This window comes from Capsicum annuum, chromosome 1 (assembly GCF_002878395.1).
Source record: "Capsicum annuum cultivar UCD-10X-F1 chromosome 1, UCD10Xv1.1, whole genome shotgun sequence".
Taxonomy (NCBI): domain Eukaryota; kingdom Viridiplantae; phylum Streptophyta; class Magnoliopsida; order Solanales; family Solanaceae; genus Capsicum; species Capsicum annuum.
Genome location: NC_061111.1, coordinates 7,001,543 through 7,020,175, shown reverse-complemented (window position 1 = coordinate 7,020,175; position 18,633 = coordinate 7,001,543). Strand labels below are relative to the sequence as shown.

At 34.0% G+C, this 18,633-nt stretch overlaps 2 protein-coding genes across 2 annotated transcripts; one reads left to right on the top strand and one right to left on the bottom strand.

The window, feature by feature from the left end:
• The first annotated feature begins 9,822 nt into the window (after positions 1 to 9,822).
• On the top strand, positions 9,823 to 13,425 carry LOC107866911 (probable LRR receptor-like serine/threonine-protein kinase At1g12460). Its single transcript, XM_016712957.2, has 2 exons — positions 9,823 to 11,652; positions 11,737 to 13,425. The coding sequence occupies exons 1-2, from the start codon at positions 10,487 to 10,489 to the stop codon at positions 13,217 to 13,219; spliced, it is 2,649 nt and encodes an 882-aa protein (XP_016568443.2). The 5' UTR covers positions 9,823 to 10,486; the 3' UTR covers positions 13,220 to 13,425.
• Positions 13,426 to 13,535: 110 nt separating this feature from the next.
• Positions 13,536 to 18,324, bottom strand: LOC107866921 (probable aminotransferase ACS12; the record flags this gene model as incomplete). Its single annotated transcript, XM_016712969.2, is given in 4 exon segments — positions 13,536 to 14,892; positions 14,981 to 15,141; positions 16,646 to 16,774; positions 17,652 to 18,324. Coding segments are annotated over 4 exon segments (1,647 nt in total). The 3' UTR covers positions 13,536 to 14,036.
• Positions 18,325 to 18,633: the final 309 nt, after the last annotated feature.

Genomic DNA, 18,633 nt, shown 5'->3' with positions numbered 1-18,633 from the left:
AACTCATGCCGTAATGATATCCTACACTAATGTTACATAATTTGTCTAGCCGAATTTTGTGACTTTGTCTTTGGATTAATAGACAGTCAAAGCTAATTATTACTGTTTGTCATCCTTATTAACTCTTTCTTTGGCTCAAAGTGACATTAATTTGAGTATTGTCGGAATCAATATTTTCCTCTACGGAAAAGATTAAGAAATATATCTAAATTTTGACGAAATTTATTATACATGTCCCAATTTTAGAGGAGTCATATGATCTCTTTGACTATTTATTACTCCCTCCATCTTATTTTACTCGTTTCAAATTTCTTAATTTAATTTCTCATTTTACTTGTCATTTTTCATTAATCAAGATAAGACATTTGATTTTCTTTTTTACCCTTAGTATTAATTATTTTTTCTCCATATTAAAATATATATATCATTTAATAGGGATATTATGGTAAAGTAGTCATGCTATTAATTTTTTTTCTTAATCAATGTGCAATGTCAAATTGAGACGGATAGTATTGGACGGAGGGGGTATCATATCTTTATGACATATATTTGTCCAGCTGTCCGAACCACTTCAAACTCACGCATTGGTCCAGTTAGGAAAATATACTTCAGAGAAATACGGTAATAAATAGTTGAGGGGGTCATAGGATCTCCGCAAAGTTGAGACGTGTTACAATAAATTTCGCCAACATTTAAGTATATTTTGAATTTTTTTCTGTTCACTTTTCTATTTCATTATATTTGGTACCCTTTTATTTCGATGTATGGGATCATTCTCATATGTCTTGTTTCAGAAATTAAGTAAATTAAGCATTTCGTCGAATTCATATCTTGTTTTAGCTATTAGATTCGTTATTAAATATTTTACATATTTAATGGATTATCAAACGCAAATGCAAAATTTAACTAAAAGTTATTAACCCATACTCGTATGTGTTGTATGTTATACCGTAGCTCCGCCCCTAGCTCCAGTTGTATACGTAGGCAGGGGTGGATAATTTGTGGTGCTCCGGTACCTATAAAGTTCGATACAAATTAAGTATAATTATGTAAGAAATGTATAAAAATTGGTATATGATGGAGAAAAACACCCATTAAACTAAGAAGATAGATGGGTGTTTTGGTTTGCAGGCGGAACCTCGAAACTTTAGATATCGATATGTGTGTTATATTCGAGCAGAATAAGCAATACCACAAAGCAAAAGAAAACAAGAAGAAGAAGACACACAGATTTACGTGGAAACTCTTGCGAAAAAGACCACGGGCAGAGGAGGATTTTCATTATAATGGAGAGGAGTACAATGAAGGAGACGTAGTCTCAATGACGTATTTTAACCACACGAAAAACAACCCACTAAATCGCACTTATATAATACGTGCGTACAAATAAATCTTAGGCCCAAAAGCATATAGGTCCATACCCCTGATCCATACGCTACCACCACAGACCCCACAAAAAATTACAAACATGGGTCACACCGTGAACCTTTTAAGGCCGGATCAACAGAATTTGAATCACAAACTATAACAATATGTGTTCGAACCTTCTAAGGCACCCACAATCCCTAAATCTTGGTCTGCCGCTGTACGAAGGTCATGTTCAGTTTCTTTTCTAAATGGTCTTGGAACTTCACATGCACTGTTCATTGTAAATGAGACCGTTGAGATGGAGTAAATGATATCCTATACAGACTTATAATTTTGAAACTGCAGAAAACGATCATATACTAAAAAACTTTTATTTTTATTTATACATCTCTTGTGTTATTTAATACTGATATTCTGTGCATGTAAAGGCTCTATATTAAAATAATATTTTAGAAAAGCTTAAAATTCATTAAAAAGAAAAGAAAATGTTAGACTTTACAATTCAACGGCCTTTACGTATATTTTTATAGGGTGAAAATGAAATATGAAGGGGTGGTCCTCCCCATGCTGTGAAAGTGTTATATATTCCTACTTTCACGCATCAAAAAAATTGTCTTTATTTTGTGTTGTCCCAATTGTAATTCACTGCCCTAAAGTGGTTTGGTTGGAAAGGAGTTCTCCTGGATAATTAATCTCGACATTAGTTATCTCGGGATAATCCGGTATTAGTTATTCTATCATGCATGTGGGATAACTTATTTCATTATTATGGTGTAAATGGTGGGATAAGTATTCCCGATATAAACTAGTACTTCAAACTAAACATGGGATAAAATAATCCTTCATTTTATCTCGAAACTATTTATCTCTTATACCTCACACCAAACGACCCTATGGTACAGTAATTACCACAAAAAGTAAGATCTAATTTCCACTTTGGAGGTATTTAGTCGTACTCTTACTCCATATAGAGCTAGGTTCTTTTTCTCCTCGTGTCCCTGATACACTCAATGGAGTTCGAGTTACGTGCGCTACATAGGACCTATTCTGTGAGTAGCACTTTCTATCAAAGATTTTTCATATCCAAAATTCAATGTCGAGGTTGTGATTAAATTAAAGAAGAAGCAGTTTCATCCAGTACGCCATATTTTTCAATGTCGAGGTTGTGATTAAATTAAAGAAGAATAGTTTCATCCAGTACGCCATATTTTTTGATGGTCGTATAGAGCTAGGGATCAATGGATCATATTAAGTACAATATGTTATTGTCACATAAAAACATACAAATTTATTCTTTTTGGTTTTACATCCGGTGTCCGGAACGCACATTGGAATTCGACTAATCCGGATTCACGCCGGGTAAGGCCCCATTCGGGGGTAGCACTCCTTACCAAAAAAATTTTCATACCCACGGCTCGAATCGAGAGCTCTAACCATACAAATTCAACAATATAAATTCAGGACAGAATTTATAGTATATATTATATGAATCTGACTAATTTGGTATATGTATCATTCATATATATGACACAAAACCATATTGCCACATTTCTTTCAACCAACCTAATTTGTGGGTTCTAATGTCTGTCATCAGTCTGAAAATTAATAAGTTTCGTATATGTATTCCTCCCTTTAAATGTGAGCAAATTAAATTATTTTCCAATTGTTTATGATTCAAATTAAATTACTTGATTTAATTTGTGATCTCCTACCAAATAACTGATTAATCATTTTTCTAAATGTGTTAGATTTAAAAGTTTTTACGTTACTTATGATATACTCACTAGTAATCAAATGCATAAAATGGTAAAAAAAAAGTGGTAAAAATTAAAGATTACACTAATTAAATATTATCCTCCCATATAGTAATTTAGGTAAACGTTAATGCTCATTTAATATTACGTGAGTGGTCAATTCTTTTCTTTATCAGAAAAAAAAAAATCTCATATTTCTTTTTGAAGGGAGAAGAATTTTTGCCTTAAAAATAGACTTCAAAAATCATTCATTCCAAAAGGGGAAAAATAAAAATAGATGGCATCCAACAATTTGTTATTTTTGTCTTAGATTGTTTTGTTACTAATTATCTGGAAAAAGAAAAACGTAAAGTTTATGTAAACGGAATTGTCTGAACAACAGGTCACACGCTTAAATCGTGAAAACAATATCATTTAGTACTTTTTTTTTGTCTATTTTTTGTTTCATTATATAAGTTAATTAAGATTAATTAGCTTGATAATGATAACGAGGGTGATCTAAGCAAAGTCAGACGTGTCACGAAGCTCACTTTAATTTAAACATCAAAACATTTAAATACTCTTAGGTTATACGTCAAATATTATATTATATGATTTTACATGACCTAAAAGGAAAAAAAGAATCATCTATTAAAATAGTGAAGATGGAAGAATAAACAACTAGGTGTTAAAATTCCATTTGAAGTTTTTGGAGCGCAGAGTTATATGATATTTCTGTTGATGGAAGGGAGTCGATATCTGATGAAATTATGAAAATTACAATTTAAATTTTGATCTTTCCACATAATGATTGTCCAATTCGGATGAAAATATAAATAATTGAATTGACTCCAATTCATTTAAAATTAATGGGTCTATAGATAGATATTGTTTCATAATTAAATACTTAAATTCCTTTATAGCAGTGTTTGTTAACATGTCTCTGTATCCTTTTATTTCCATTTATTGCAAACTCATTCATTGCCAAAACAAATTGACAATTTAGAATATTAGTATTTTAATATGTCAATTAATATAATATGTGTCATTAATATTATTGGTTGCAAATCTATCCTTGTGTATTCATCAATTCCCAACTGGCACAGTAGCACACATTTATAAGCAGCTATCTCCTAACATCTAATTAAATAAAGAATATTCGTATATTTAATAATATGATAAAATAAATATGTCAATACTTTATCATTATTACTTTATATAATTATATGTCCTAAAAAGATTGACATGTGCATGCATGAATCAGCATAAATTTAAATATTTATGCAGATATTATTTAGGAGAAAAAAAGAAAAATAAATACCAAATAATATTATACGATTGTGAGATTTTATGTGGAGATTAATCTTCTTTGGCAAAGCAACCAAACAACTATATGTGTTTGAAATTATATTGGATAGGTTATTGTTGATTAATGATTACATTTTAAGTACTTAAAGCTCAACTTTATATAGTTTTAAAATTTACTTGATGTGACTATCTTTTTTTTCTCCTAACCAATTTGTAAGATATGGAAAAGAAATTTTGATCAGTGAAAAAAAAGAAGACAAATTTGATATAGAAAGTGAACCTTTTTAATTGCATCTCTAAGTTTGAATACGTCTAATATATTAAACTTGTTTTGGGGGGTATTAGAAGAAAACTTTGAAGTAAATTAATATAATATAAATTATTCATGAGTAATATAATTTTTCAAGAGAATTCATTTGAATCCTTTCTTAATTGTGGCTCAATCTCGCACCAAGCCTTTCCCCTAGCTATATTGCATAGATACAAAATACTTCGTGCATTAAGGGGTCGTTTGGTAGAGTGTATTGGAAAAATTAATATATGTATTAATTAATGTGTACTATTAGTACCTTGTTTGATACATTTGTTAATTAGTCTATATATAATTAGTTATACACTCTATTGTGCATTGATATGTGTATTAGTAATCAGAGGCGGGCCTACGTTTGAAGGTGGGGGTGCACGTGCACCCGATAACTTCAAAAAAATTTACGTATATGTACATGTATGTACCTGAATAAAGATAAAATATTAAATTGTGCACCCTAAAACACAACCGTTGCTTTTGGCTCATTGGTCCAAAGCTTAACCTCGTGCTTCTTTGTGAGTGAGAGGCGTCCTACGTTCGATTTCCATTTGAATGCTTTTTGCATAAATGCTTAATGAAAACTCAAGTTAGATTCGAACTTGTAACCTCAATCCCAAAATGTACTCACAAGAATTAAAACGATCTAACCACACAACAACGACCTATGTCATACTTTCGTTTAACTAATATTTATTTGGATAAGTTTGGGTTTACACTAGTTTAACACTAATTTTTTTGACAAAAGCATTAGGACGTGATGCGGCACCACTGTAGTAACGCACATCCGCTTCTAGTCATCCGTCGTCATCAAATTCTGAGTTCGTTTCTGTTAATAATACATAGCATTTTGCATGTATGGTAATACAAAACTTTAATACATGCATTAACTTGTTAAATGACAATATGACCCTTCTTTTTCAACTTTTTTCTGCTCTTATATTAGCTGCTGCTACCTTCTTTTCAATAATTCAACATTGCTGCTAACCTAATAACATTATTTGCAGATTTGGGAATGACATGAAGATTGCTTTGTCAAATGCACGAGCAACATCTTCCTAAATGAAATTAAGATTCGAATCGGCAAATAATGTCATCTTTCGAAGCAACCCCTTATAAGATCTCTTTGATTTAAGGTTAAAGTAATAGATCTGCAAAAGCTAGGATAACTTTTGAAAGAGAGGGTATTGAAAAGGATATTTTGGTAAACAAACATCTTTTTTATAAAAAAAAATATATAAATATATATTATTTTTAATACATCAAATCAAATATTGTACTTTCTTCGTCCCATTTTACCCGTCTCAAATTGAGATGACATAATTATTAAGAAAACAATGATTGATAATGTAATTTTACCATTTTGCTCCTCTTAATTATGTCTTGTTGTTAGTTCCAGTATTGATGGATAGCTAATACCAAAGTACCATCTATATTCTTAATGGTGTACTCTTAATGTACTCCTCTGTGCAATATTTTTCAAGAATGCTAATAATAAAGATTAATCAATTGCACTAAGGGTATAATGGAAAAGAAATAATTGTCTTGTCTTGATAAGTAAAAAAGGACAAATAAAATAGAACATTAAATTGAAAAATTTGAGACGGATAAAATGGGACAGAGAAAGTATAAAAAATAATATCTGTATAACTAATACCAGCATTAATAATACAAATATAACTAATACAACTTATTCAACATTATTCTTATACGTTTGGTTCGTGAGCTGTTATAATGGCACAGTAATCCATAAAGTGTAAGAATGTCAATTTTTGGATTGTTCCATTACTCCATAGTGTATGCAATTAAAAAGAAGGAAATTTATTTTGGTCCATTCTGTTCTTTTACAGTTATACTCACAGCTACCTCCACTATTAATTGTTTAATGATAAGTACAACTACTCTAGGAACATTTTTGCATTAAAAATGACAAAGGAAAGAAACTTAATAAAAAAACAAAAGTGGACCCTTTCTTTTAATTTCTTTCACAAAACTTTATGAGTAATAGAAAAATTAAACTCCTTCACCCTGTTATAGAATAAGTAACTTTATTTAATTTGGTCCCAAAAATACTACACTTTTTTATTCTTTGGAATGAACTTTATTACGACCTTTACAAGTCTATTTATCAATTGTCCAGCAGAACCAATTGATCAGTGTTTATATTTACTATAATCTCTTTTCATTCAATATTCACTCTATATGTTCGAATTGAGATATTTTGTCTTAAAAATTAATTAATTAATTAATCTTAACTTTGAACTTCTAAAAATGGCATGTCGAGGCAAATATTTTTAATATGAACGATAAATATTTTGAGATAGATGAAGTGTTATTCAAATGTGCAATCTACGTCGGCTTGATTTTTTTTAACATTAATAATCATGAAAAAACATTTATTTTTTCTTTTGTCCTACTATAAAGAAACAAAACTAGAAAATAGAATTAATGATTTCAGAATAAGTCTAATCTCATTATATTTTTAAGAAAAAGTTTATATATGTACACATATTGTTGAGTCAATGATTCCTATAAGGGGGATTTTCACACTTTGGGGGGTGGGGGTTGTGGATTTTGTGAACTTTCTTTTAGAAGTTTGACTCTTTTGTATATTGTATACTGTCCAAGTGCTTTGTATCTCTTTTGACCTTCTATGTGTATTCTCTTTTTTCTTCCTCTTTTAACAAATTGGCATATAAATCACATTATAAAGGTCTAAAGCTACTCTCCATTAAATAAATAAAATATACAATGAACCATAAGATTAAAAGAAAAAAAAATAGGAAATGAGACAATTGTGAATATGATATATCAAGTAAAATTCTTTGCTCTATACTATTGTATACTTCTCAATTTACCTTTAGTGAAAATTTTGTATACTCATTACTCGCACAAATAGTAAGATCCCGTTTGACAATTGATTTTGAAGTTGAAACTTGAGAATTTACGTTTTTGAAGTTGTAATTTTTAGAATTTGAAATTGTGTTTAGACATGCATTTTACTTGGAAAAAAATTGAAGCTTTGTGAGTGAAATCGCCAAAATGGTCACTAAAAATCATATTTTTAAAATTTAATTAAATTTTATGACCAAATAGATATTAAAAGTTTTCATTAGACGCTAGCAAAATAGTAAGTATTTGGTGAAGTAATTGAAATGTGCCTAAACTTACTAGAATATCATCATTATAAATAAATGAAATTAGTAAAAGTAGCACAAGATAATGACCAAAAAGGGCAAAAAAAGATATCTTGGGTGAACACCTTGCATTAATCTTGAATAACCTCACAATAACTTCAAAGCCCCACCCCTGCAAAAAGGGGTAAAAGAAGAAAAAAACTTTTGTAAGACTCATTCAATTCAACCTAAATTTTTTTCTTTCACTTCCTTGGTCTATTTGGTATCTTCTTTTAACATAATTTTAATTAGATGTGTATTTTATTAAATTAACATTATTACTAATATATTAAAATTTTAAATTTGACTATTATTATTATTATTATTTTATACAGTTATTTAATACTAAGAATAGTGTGAGAAATAGTAAGAGACAAGCATCTAGTATCCCTCGAACTATGACCAAAGATGCAATGACACACTCTAATTTCGTAGTGTTCAAGTTTGGTGTACTTTTGTCACTCTTTTGTATTGATATGACACTTTTATTACATAAAATGGGATATACGTCAAAAGTGTTAGATCAACTTAAAAGGTTGACAAAAGGTATCACGTCAGTTAAAAAGATTGATAAAAATACGTCAAAATTTAGTTAGGGGTAATGGAATCCCCGTGAAGCTGGAGTGCGTTATAGCAAATTTGGTCATAGTTTAAGAAGATACTAGATATTTTTCTCAATAAATAATAAAACTCTCTTGATTTTATAAATTGATCGATTGAATTAAAAACTATAGTATTTAATAAGAGGGACAAGTGAAACAAAACCAATGGAGCTTTGAGGTACCTGTCTATAAGGTAAGAGTGATGGTAATGTTGGCTTGGTTGGTGAGTAGAATAAATGCTTCTGTTCTTGCAACAGACCCTACCATAATACACTGTAGTGATAGTGAACCCTCAGAAAAACTTGACAGGTTACAAATTGGCTTCTCCTTTTGTTTGTCATCTCTAAAAATGTAACCAATTAAGTATATGCTAATAACCTATATTGTTAAAACTCTTCAAAAATATTGTAGGCTTGTGTCAGATTCTTCAAAATTAATAAATTTTTAAAAAATTTAATATACATGTGGCAATATTTTTAAAAAGTTCAAACAACTTAGCTAATAACTTCCTTATTGTATTAATTCATCAAAATTAAGATGAAAGGAGATAAGAGAGTAAGTTAAAGGTCATGTTATTATTTTAGTTCTTCAAAAGTGTTATTGCACCCATATCGTATCCTTTAAGAATGTGCTACTTTTAGAGGATTTGACCAGCATTCGTCAACGATTCGTGTAATCTAATATATATAATCTTAAGACACGGTTCGTGCCACCTTATTATATGTATTTTAAGTATGAGTGAATTAAGGATTTAAACTCAATCAATTTAAGTGATCTTGTATACACCTTTGAACATGGTTGATATGACCTTGTAATAAATACATTCACTCTATTTACTTTCGAAGCACTCCACACACAGTCATAGACATTTTATGAAGAATTAGAACAAGTAAATCAAAGATTTAGAATCAGCCAGTTCGAGTGATCTTATATACATCTTTAAGACACGATTCGTATGACCTTGTTACAAGTACATTTACTTTATTTACTTTTGAAGAACTTCACACAGTTCACTAAAAAAAAATGACTTCACACATGGTAATCGACATTTCATGAAGAATGAGAACAAGTAAATCAAAGATTTAGAGTTAGTCAGTTTGAGTGATCTTATATGCACCTTTAGACACGGTTCGTATGACCTTGTTATAGGTATATTTACTTTATTTACTTTCGAAAGATTCCACACACAATCATCGGCATTTTCTAAAGAATGAGAATAAGTAAATTAAAGATTTAGAATCAGTCAATTCGAGTAATCTTACACACATTTATAAGACACAGTTCATACAACCTTATTATATGACTACATCTTACCTTCTTATACACATATGTATATATATTTAAACTCAAAAAGTATTAAATTCAGTTCAACCCGTAAATGTTGATTGATGAGTGTGATTAAAAGGAGGGGAGATAGAGCATGTGGAGACAACCGTCAAAACATTTGTACAGACTTTTGTTTAAGCAATTAAAAACTAGTAGACCAACAACCTTTTTCCAGCAAAGCCAAGCATTTTCTCCTTGCATTCCACTAGTTTAGTTTTATTAACCCCCTTCTACTCTATTGTGCATGTCATTGCTAGCCAGACTAATATAAGCTCCAATTTTTCATTTTTTTAGTTTGGGGTTCTTTCTTTATAGTCCATTTTCTTGAAATCTTCATTTTCTTGAAATTGTGGAAAAAATTATAGAATTTAGGGTTAGTAAATCTGACACCAACCCAAATATACAAAATACCCAGAGTTACTAACTTTATTGTTTCTTGTACTAAATCACTGAATTTTAAGTTATACCCATAAATGCATTTTAATTACTTTCTTGTTTTAAGCAGATACTGAGTATTGAAAATGGTCTTGTTTAGTCAAGATGGGAATGTTGTGTTTTTGATAATTGGACCCCATTTGAGAAAAGGGAAAAGGGTGTCTGGAGAAGTTGAGATCAAGAAGTTTCAAGATTGGATCAAGAAATGATAATGCTGGAGTTGTGCTGGGGAATATGAAAATTTTAGGTACATTTGTTCATTGTGTTGTTCTTGTTTGGTGTTTTTGTTTGTTTGAGTTGGAATTGGTGTGTCCAATTACTGAAAAGGAGATCTTGCTTCAATTCAAGGGTAATATTTCTAGTGACCCTTTTAATAGTTTAGCTTCTTGGGGTCCTAATGGAACTCCTTGTGTAGACTTTAGTGGTGTTTTCTGCAATTCTGTTGGAAATGTGGTGAAGATTGTGTTGTGGAATACTAGTCTTGGTGGGGTTTTGTCACTTGCTTTGTCTGAGTTGAAGTTTTTACGCATACTAACTTTGTTTGGAAATCAATTTACTGGCAATGTTCCTGTAGAGTATGGGAGGATTGATTCATTGTGGAAGATTAATATTAGCTCTAATGCTTTTTCTGGTTCAATTCCTGAGTTTCTTGGGGATTTACCAAATATAAGGTTTCTTGATTTGTCAAGAAATTTGTATAGTGGTGAGATTCCTTTGTCTTTGTTTATGAATTGTAAGAAAACAAGGTTCATTTCCTTGTCACATAACAATCTTTCAGGTCCAATTCCAATATCAATTGGAAACTGTCAGAATCTTGAAGGGATTGACTTGTCTTTTAATGGTCTTAGTGGAAGTTTGCCTTCACAAATATGTGACATTCCTGGGCTAGTGTATTTGTCTGTGAGGAGCAATGCACTATCAGGACTTGTTCAAGAACAGGTTTCTTCATGTCAAAGATTGGAGCTTTTGGATCTTGGTGGCAATAAGTTCTCCGGTTTGGCGCCTTTTGGGGTTCTTGAGCTGGTGAATCTTACATATTTCAATGTTTCAAGTAATGGTTTTGAGGGGGAGATCGTTAACTCTGGGACTTGCAGTCAGAAACTGGAAGTGTTGGATGTTTCAAGGAATAATTTTTTCGGTGAAATTCCCGTAAGCATCTCGAAATGCAGCGCCTTGAAGTACTTAGACATGGCATATAACAGGATTAATGGAAGTATCCCAACTCAGATGGCAGATTTGAAAAGCCTTTCCGTTATTCGATTGAGTAATAATTTGCTAGGCGGGACAATCCCAGACGAGCTTGGTAGTATCGAATGGCTTGCAGTTCTGGACCTCCATAGTCTCACCCTATTTGGTGAAATCCCACAGGAGATTAGCAACTGCAAGCTTCTTCTTCAACTGTGAGTATATTACCATTTTAGTTTAGTTTGTTTAATTTCATCATTGCTTTGAACTGGAATTTTGAAGAGTAATATTTGGTGCAGGGATCTATCTGAGAATCGCTTACAAGGAGAAATACCACAAAACCTGTACAACTTGTCGAACCTTGTATATCTCGACTTACATCATAACCAACTGAATGGCAGTATTCCATCAACCATTGGAAGTTTGTCTAACTTGCACTTTTTGGATTTATCGCAAAATACATTGTCTGGGTCAATCCCTGTTGCTCTTGGGGATTTGAAAAATTTAACTCATTTTAATATATCTTACAACCTTCTATCTGGTGCGATTCCCTCAATTGAGAGCATCCAGAAGTTTGGACCCTCGGCGTTTTTTCATAATACTGGTCTGTGTGGTGATCCTTTAGAAGTTTCATGTTCCGCCAGTGGTACTACTCTTGCAAAAAGGAAACCGAAATTGAGTGCCTCGGCTATTGTTGCTATTGTCGCTGCTGCAGTAATCCTTTCAGGCGTTTGTTTGATAACCATCATCAATATGAAGGCTCGACGGAGAAGGAGGAGAGAAGATGAAGCATTTGTTGTAGAGAGCACGCCATTGGCTTCAACAGATTCAAATGTCATTATAGGGAAGTTGGTTCTTTTCAGCAAAACTTTGCCTTCAAAATATGAGGACTGGGAGGCTGGCACAAAAGCCTTGCTAGACAAGGAGTCTTTGATTGGTGGTGGCACAATTGGATCAGTTTACAGAACTTCCTTTGAAGGTGGTGTATCAATAGCAGTGAAAAAGCTCGAGACATTGGGGCGAATCAGAAATCAGGATGAATTCGAGCATGAAATTGGGCGGCTAGGGACCCTTCAGCACCCCAATCTTGTTGCTTTACAAGGGTACTACTGGTCCTCTAGCATGCAGTTAATATTATCCGAGTTTGTTCCGAATGGAAACCTGTATGATAATTTACATGGACTTAGTTATCCTGGAACCAGCACTGGTGCTGGTAACCCTGAATTGAATTGGCCAAGAAGGTTTCAGATCGCAGTAGGAACAGCTCGGGCGCTCACATATCTTCACCATGATTGCAAACCTCCTGTCCTTCATCTTAATGTCAAGTCCACTAATATACTTCTGGACACAAACTATGAAGCCAAATTGACTGATTATGGTCTGAGTAGATTCCTTCCTCTGCTGGATAACTATGGACTAACCAAGTTTCACAATGCAGTTGGTTACGTTGCGCCAGAGTTGGCACAAAGTCTGAGACTGAGTGATAAGTGCGACGTTTACAGTTTCGGGGTAATTTTGCTGGAGTTGGTCACTGGAAGGAAACCAGTGGAGAGCCCAGTAGCAAATGAAGTGGTGATCTTGTGTGAATATGTTAGAGGGCTGATAGAAAGAGGTGCTGCTTCAGACTGTTTTGACAGAAGTTTGAGGGGGTTTGCAGAAAATGAGTTGATTCAGGTAATGAAGCTAGGCTTGATTTGTACTTCTGAAACACCTTCAAGGAGACCTAGCATGGCTGAGGTAGTGCAGGTTCTTGAGACCATCAGGAATGGCTTGGGATCATAGCAAAGAATCAGTAGAGCCCTTGGATTTGAAACAGAAACTGTTCATAGAATGAGAATAAGTACTTTTCTTGAATTAGGTGACAACTTTTAGTACAAAAAGAAGATTCTTTTGTGTTTTATTTGTGATTCTTTTAATCAATTGGTCATTGTAAGTTTACAATAAAGCCATTCTTTTCCTATAAGATGCCAAGACATTTTAATGTCTCATATGCAGCTTGACAACTGTTTTTTATATAACCATACAATATTGCTGTCCATTTACTGTATACTATTAAGTGGATAAGAATTTTCTCTTCCAGAAGAATATATCAACAACCTTTAAAGAGATGAAAGAAATTAATTCATTTCTGGAATAACATTATCTAGTGCTACCACAAGAATGAATGTGAAGAAATAATGAGTTCATACATCTATCTGTAACTATACAACAATGAGGAATAACAAGTGTATAAGATTTACTACCTTACTTATTGACTATGAACAAAGAATTTGGAATTTGAAGCCATTTCTACATGCTACATGCTTCTCCTTGCATCAACTTTGGCTGCTAATTTACCTATCTTCAATCGGTAGAATCCGGAGGCAGGTCAAAATTCACACACTTGAGAGGAGAGCATTTGTAATGTCTTCTGCATTACAATCGGGCATTTTTTGTTTTCTCTGTATTTAGTTTCCAGCTGCATCCTGATCTCATTATCAGAACATTGAGAACTTATGGATGCACTAAAATCACATAACACGCGACCCTTGAAATCTCTACAGAAGTTTCGGACCTTTGGTTACGGTTGACCACTGTAAAGGATTGTGTCATTAGCAACTTAACTCAGAGACTTACGTACCTCCAAAACTTTCTGAATACGTTGCATAACTGTGGAAATATCCTTCTCACTTAAGGTCGTAAAACATAACCTGAACCATCCAGGTTCAACACAGTGGCAGGAAGAACCAGGTGTTGCATTGACCTTAGCTACATTTAGTAGATTATCCCAAAGCTCAATCTCACCTTTCTCATTATACGACCGAATTAACCTGCTCATGTCAGCCCAGCAGTAGAAGCCCCCGGTACTTTTGATGCACTCAATTCCCAGCTGCTTCAATCCACTGACAAATAGAGAAGACATCCTTCTTAGCCTCTCTCTGTTCTTTTTGATAAATTGTTGTACAAATTTTGCATCTGATAGCATCTGGATGAGTAAATGCTGGGTTAGCGTTGAAACGGCTGAGAATCTTGTCAATTTTTTCACAGCAGCTAGAACATTTTCATTGCAAGAATTGATGACTCCTACCCCGAAACCAGGAAGAGAGAGGTCCGTAGAGAGACCATACACAATGTGTACCCTGTTCCGGTCAAAATCTTCAGAATCAATTATCTCTGCTATGCTGACAAACTCTTCACTTCCATAAGTTGACCCTGCCAAGATTTCATTTGATATTACATGGATGTTCTTCTCAGTTGCAAAGTCTAAGAGGTTATAAAGCGTCTCCCTAGAGAACATATTGCCCACAGGATTCGAGGGGTTAGATATGATAATCCCTCGCACTTTAAGCCCACGTTTCTTAGCTTGGTTAAAAGCTCGGTCAAGAGCATCAATGCTCAAGTTAAAATTGTCTGCACTACGGCAAGGAACAGGTATAATCTCTACTCCAGTTCTCCATTTGACGTCCCTATCAAGACTGCAGACACGTTGAGCTCATTTAATACAATAAATAAGTAAAATGACCAAAAGATTGAAATTCCTTTGGGAGAGAGAATAAAACTCACTCGGGATAATATGGTGAGGGAACAAGAAAAGCATTTCCAGGATCAGCTAGGCAAAAGCTCAGTATCTCAAGGGCAGGAGTTGCACCACCGGTGAGAACCATTTGCGAGGGGCTGAAGGACACTGATCCCTCCACAGCTTGAGACATAAATCCTGCCACAGCCTGCATACAGGTGAGAAAACATATATATCAGCTCAAATAGATACCAAAAATAATGTAGAATCACGCAAACACAATGCTTTTATGAATCGATCTTCATAATGGCTCAAGAATGATTTCATATAATGCTGTTATACAATTCAAACCAACACTTTGAAAAGGTAAATCCATCACATCATCTCCCACCCATATGATACCTGATGACAAAGGTAGTCACACATATTACAAAGAGGCCAAAATTGCCTTCCATCTTCAACAGGTACTGCAAAACTAGCAATAGATCCTTCGACATGTTACACAATGCCGAGTATCAAGGTGAATATTTATCAAGGAAATAAGAGTTCCACCTCTCAGAACAACTGAGTCCATTATTCACCATTAACTTGCTTATAATGAAAACCATGCAGAATAAAGCAGGTTAAACTATTCTCTCATGTGCTGAAACATTGAATTTCGATTTTTTATCACATCACACTGGAAGGGATCCATTTTCCTGGCCAGGACAAACGTTACGACAGAAAATCATCAAATGCTGAAACGACATAAATAACTTAGCTAGATCAACAATAATTATTACTTTCCAACTCAAGTTTTACCAATGCAATGGTCGAGTAGGAGAAGATAGTTACCAACTAAAAAATGATCCATCCCTCTGGATATGATTTGGATCTTTGGCTGGTCAAACACATTTCCAGTTTTCAAATTTTCTTCTCATTTATCTTCTTTTTTATTCTATCCTCCTCTATTAGACAATCATGGGCTCCAAAATCTCCATAATGAAATCAAAACGTTCAGAGCCATGTTCATTTTTCCAAAGTGATGCTTAGCGTCCATAGCATAGAAGTTAAAGTTTTGACAAACTTTTCAGAAGTTAATTGGCACTGTCGAAAGAAAGTGAAGCTTGTTCAGTCGTTTTCCTTATGTTTGTTGTACATTATAAACTTAAAAAGCTCAAGACAGGACATACCATAGGTACTTTTGGAATTGTCAATGCCAGTACCAATCTCGCAGCCAGGGGTTGGCATTTCAAATTAAACCAGCTATAAAGCACATTGAACTATATACAAGCATATGGACATAACATTTTTTAAATTATATGGACATACATGAGCCCATCCTTGAGTACAGCTATAAGCTAATACCACCCAAATAGGCATCCAATTGATTTAATCCTCAACAACGGCAATACCCAATGTGGTCAATCGCAGAAAAACAGCCCAAAGCAATCCAAGAAAAGAAGTAACGGAAGTGAAAGCATAACAACGCAAAATACTACGATAATCATATAAGGTCTGAATTCAAATTAACTTCAAATTTTACAAATTTTTTCAAGTAAATTTTTTGTTCAATTTCCTTCTCTAGCATGTATATAAAAAGATGAATAACTACTAGTGCTCAAGAAGAAGAATCCCTAATGAAACAGAGGATATACAATACATGTCAACAGTAAACAGTATATCAGCAAACAAGTCACTAGTAATGTGCAAGGAAAAATTGGAAAGTTTACCACTTTCAACTCCAACAACCCGTCAAATGGCTGATATGTAGCAATTCTGCTAATATGCGAATCCTGAGTCGTCATCATCCATCTTGAAACATTTTCTTCCAGCCATTCATGAACTAAATCCAATGACAACTATAATCATACAAACAGAGACAATTTAAAATGGTCAAAACAACAAACAAAAGAAACAAATAGAAAGGAAAAAATCCAATGCCCCAACAAGAAATGTACTGCATTTGGCATGGAGGAAATGCTTTCTATAGAAAATGTATTACTGTTAACTGTAAAGATACAACACCTGAGCCTACTCAACCCCAAAAGCTAGCTCAAGAGGGTAGGATTGCCCAACTCCATATAAGCACCCGTCTATTCCCCAATTAATGTGGGACTCCAAACCACTCTAACACCCCTTTCACACCTACCACCAACTGGTGTAGACTGTAGACACATGAGCGGAGCCGCCTTAGGCAAAGGGTGTTTCAGTGAACACTCTTTGTTGGAAATATGCAATGTACAGAGATTAAATGTTAGTTATTACGAGTGTGTATTTAATTTTGCATGCCCTTAATTCAACTGAAAAGAAAATTTTCACACCCTTCACCAAATTCCTGTCTCTACCATTGCATGGAAGGGGAGCCCAAACGGGAATGACTATTATACCATGTAAATATACAACACCAAGCCTAACTCAACCCTAAAAGCTAACTCAAGATGGGAGGATTGCCCAAGTCCATATATACGCGAAAAAAACTCATCCATTCCCCCAACCAATGTGATACTCTAACCCACTCTAACAATTAGAACAACATACCCATAGTATTCGCACATAGTGGGGACTGAAGAGGGTAAAATGTACGCAGTCCATACCACTAACTCCGAAGAAGTAGACAGGCACTAACCCACTCTAACAATTACATAGGAAAAACATTCAACTTTCCATTTTATCACAGCTCAAACATACATCCAAACAGGCAAAAAAAACTTCACACAAAACATATAAAGCCATTACCTTATTTTCTGCTAATCCAAGCTGGATAACACCGTCCGGATTACTCAACTCATCATAACCATCCTCGGAAGCTCTTTTCAATCCAACATAATACGGACTCCCATCAATTTGCTTCGAAACAATGGCATTAGCTCTAGCAGACACTTGACACTGCCCAGTACCTCCCTTCGGCGACAACAAAATCCGCGAATGAACTCTGTGTAACCCAGAACCAGAAGACACTTCCGGCAAATGGGTCCTTTCTGAAGCATTAGATTCATCGTTGTTATTGTCACCGGAGTTTGAGGAAGAAGAAGAAGAAGAAGAACGGTTGCGTTTAAGGTAGAGTTGCCAGAAGTAGAAAAGAGCACAAGGTATAACTGAACCTAAGAAAAGACCACCTCGACCCTGTACTACACCTTGTAAGGGTACTATTACTCTCATCGCCGTCGTCGTGCCTCCTCCTCCTCCACCTCCGCCGCCAGTTGTTATGGTTGGTGAACGGTCACGTGAGTTTGTCATGACTGTGACATGGTGGTGATGACGTCACCCTTGTCGGAGTATGACGTCGGAGATTGTGTGACGGAGAGTACGAAGGGTGAGTGATGGAGAAGAGATTGGAGAAAATGGTGGCAAAGGAGATACTACTTGTATTTTTATTTTATCTTTTTGTCCGCCTAATTTATTTTTTTAATTTTTTTTGTATTTTTTGTGAATGATTTTTGTTGGGTTTTCAATTTTTTGGAAAATTATATGAAGGGAAATTTTCAAAAAGATTTTAATTTTCGCAGTTTATATGGCTTGTTTAGTGGAAGGGGTGGGTGACTATAGACATTTGTAGTTATCGAGATTTGTCATTTGTCCGAGGGCTTAGCTCACTTGGCAAAGGTTGAGCCGTTGAGGTGTGGCTTAGTTCATGGTTTCGAGTAGACTTGTTAATATGGGTCGGTCCAATTCATTCGGATTAGTTCGTATCGACTTTGAGTTTGACGGGTTAGATCGG

Bases quoted from the DNA above. Each gene is read 5' to 3' on its own strand.
- LOC107866911 (XM_016712957.2), top strand. From the start codon at position 10,487: ATGAAAATTTTAGGTACATTTGTTCATTGTGTTGTTCTTGTTTGGTGT. The intron at 11,653-11,736 runs GTGAGTATATTA...TATTTGGTGCAG, and splicing joins TGCAAGCTTCTTCTTCAACT to GGATCTATCTGAGAATCGCT.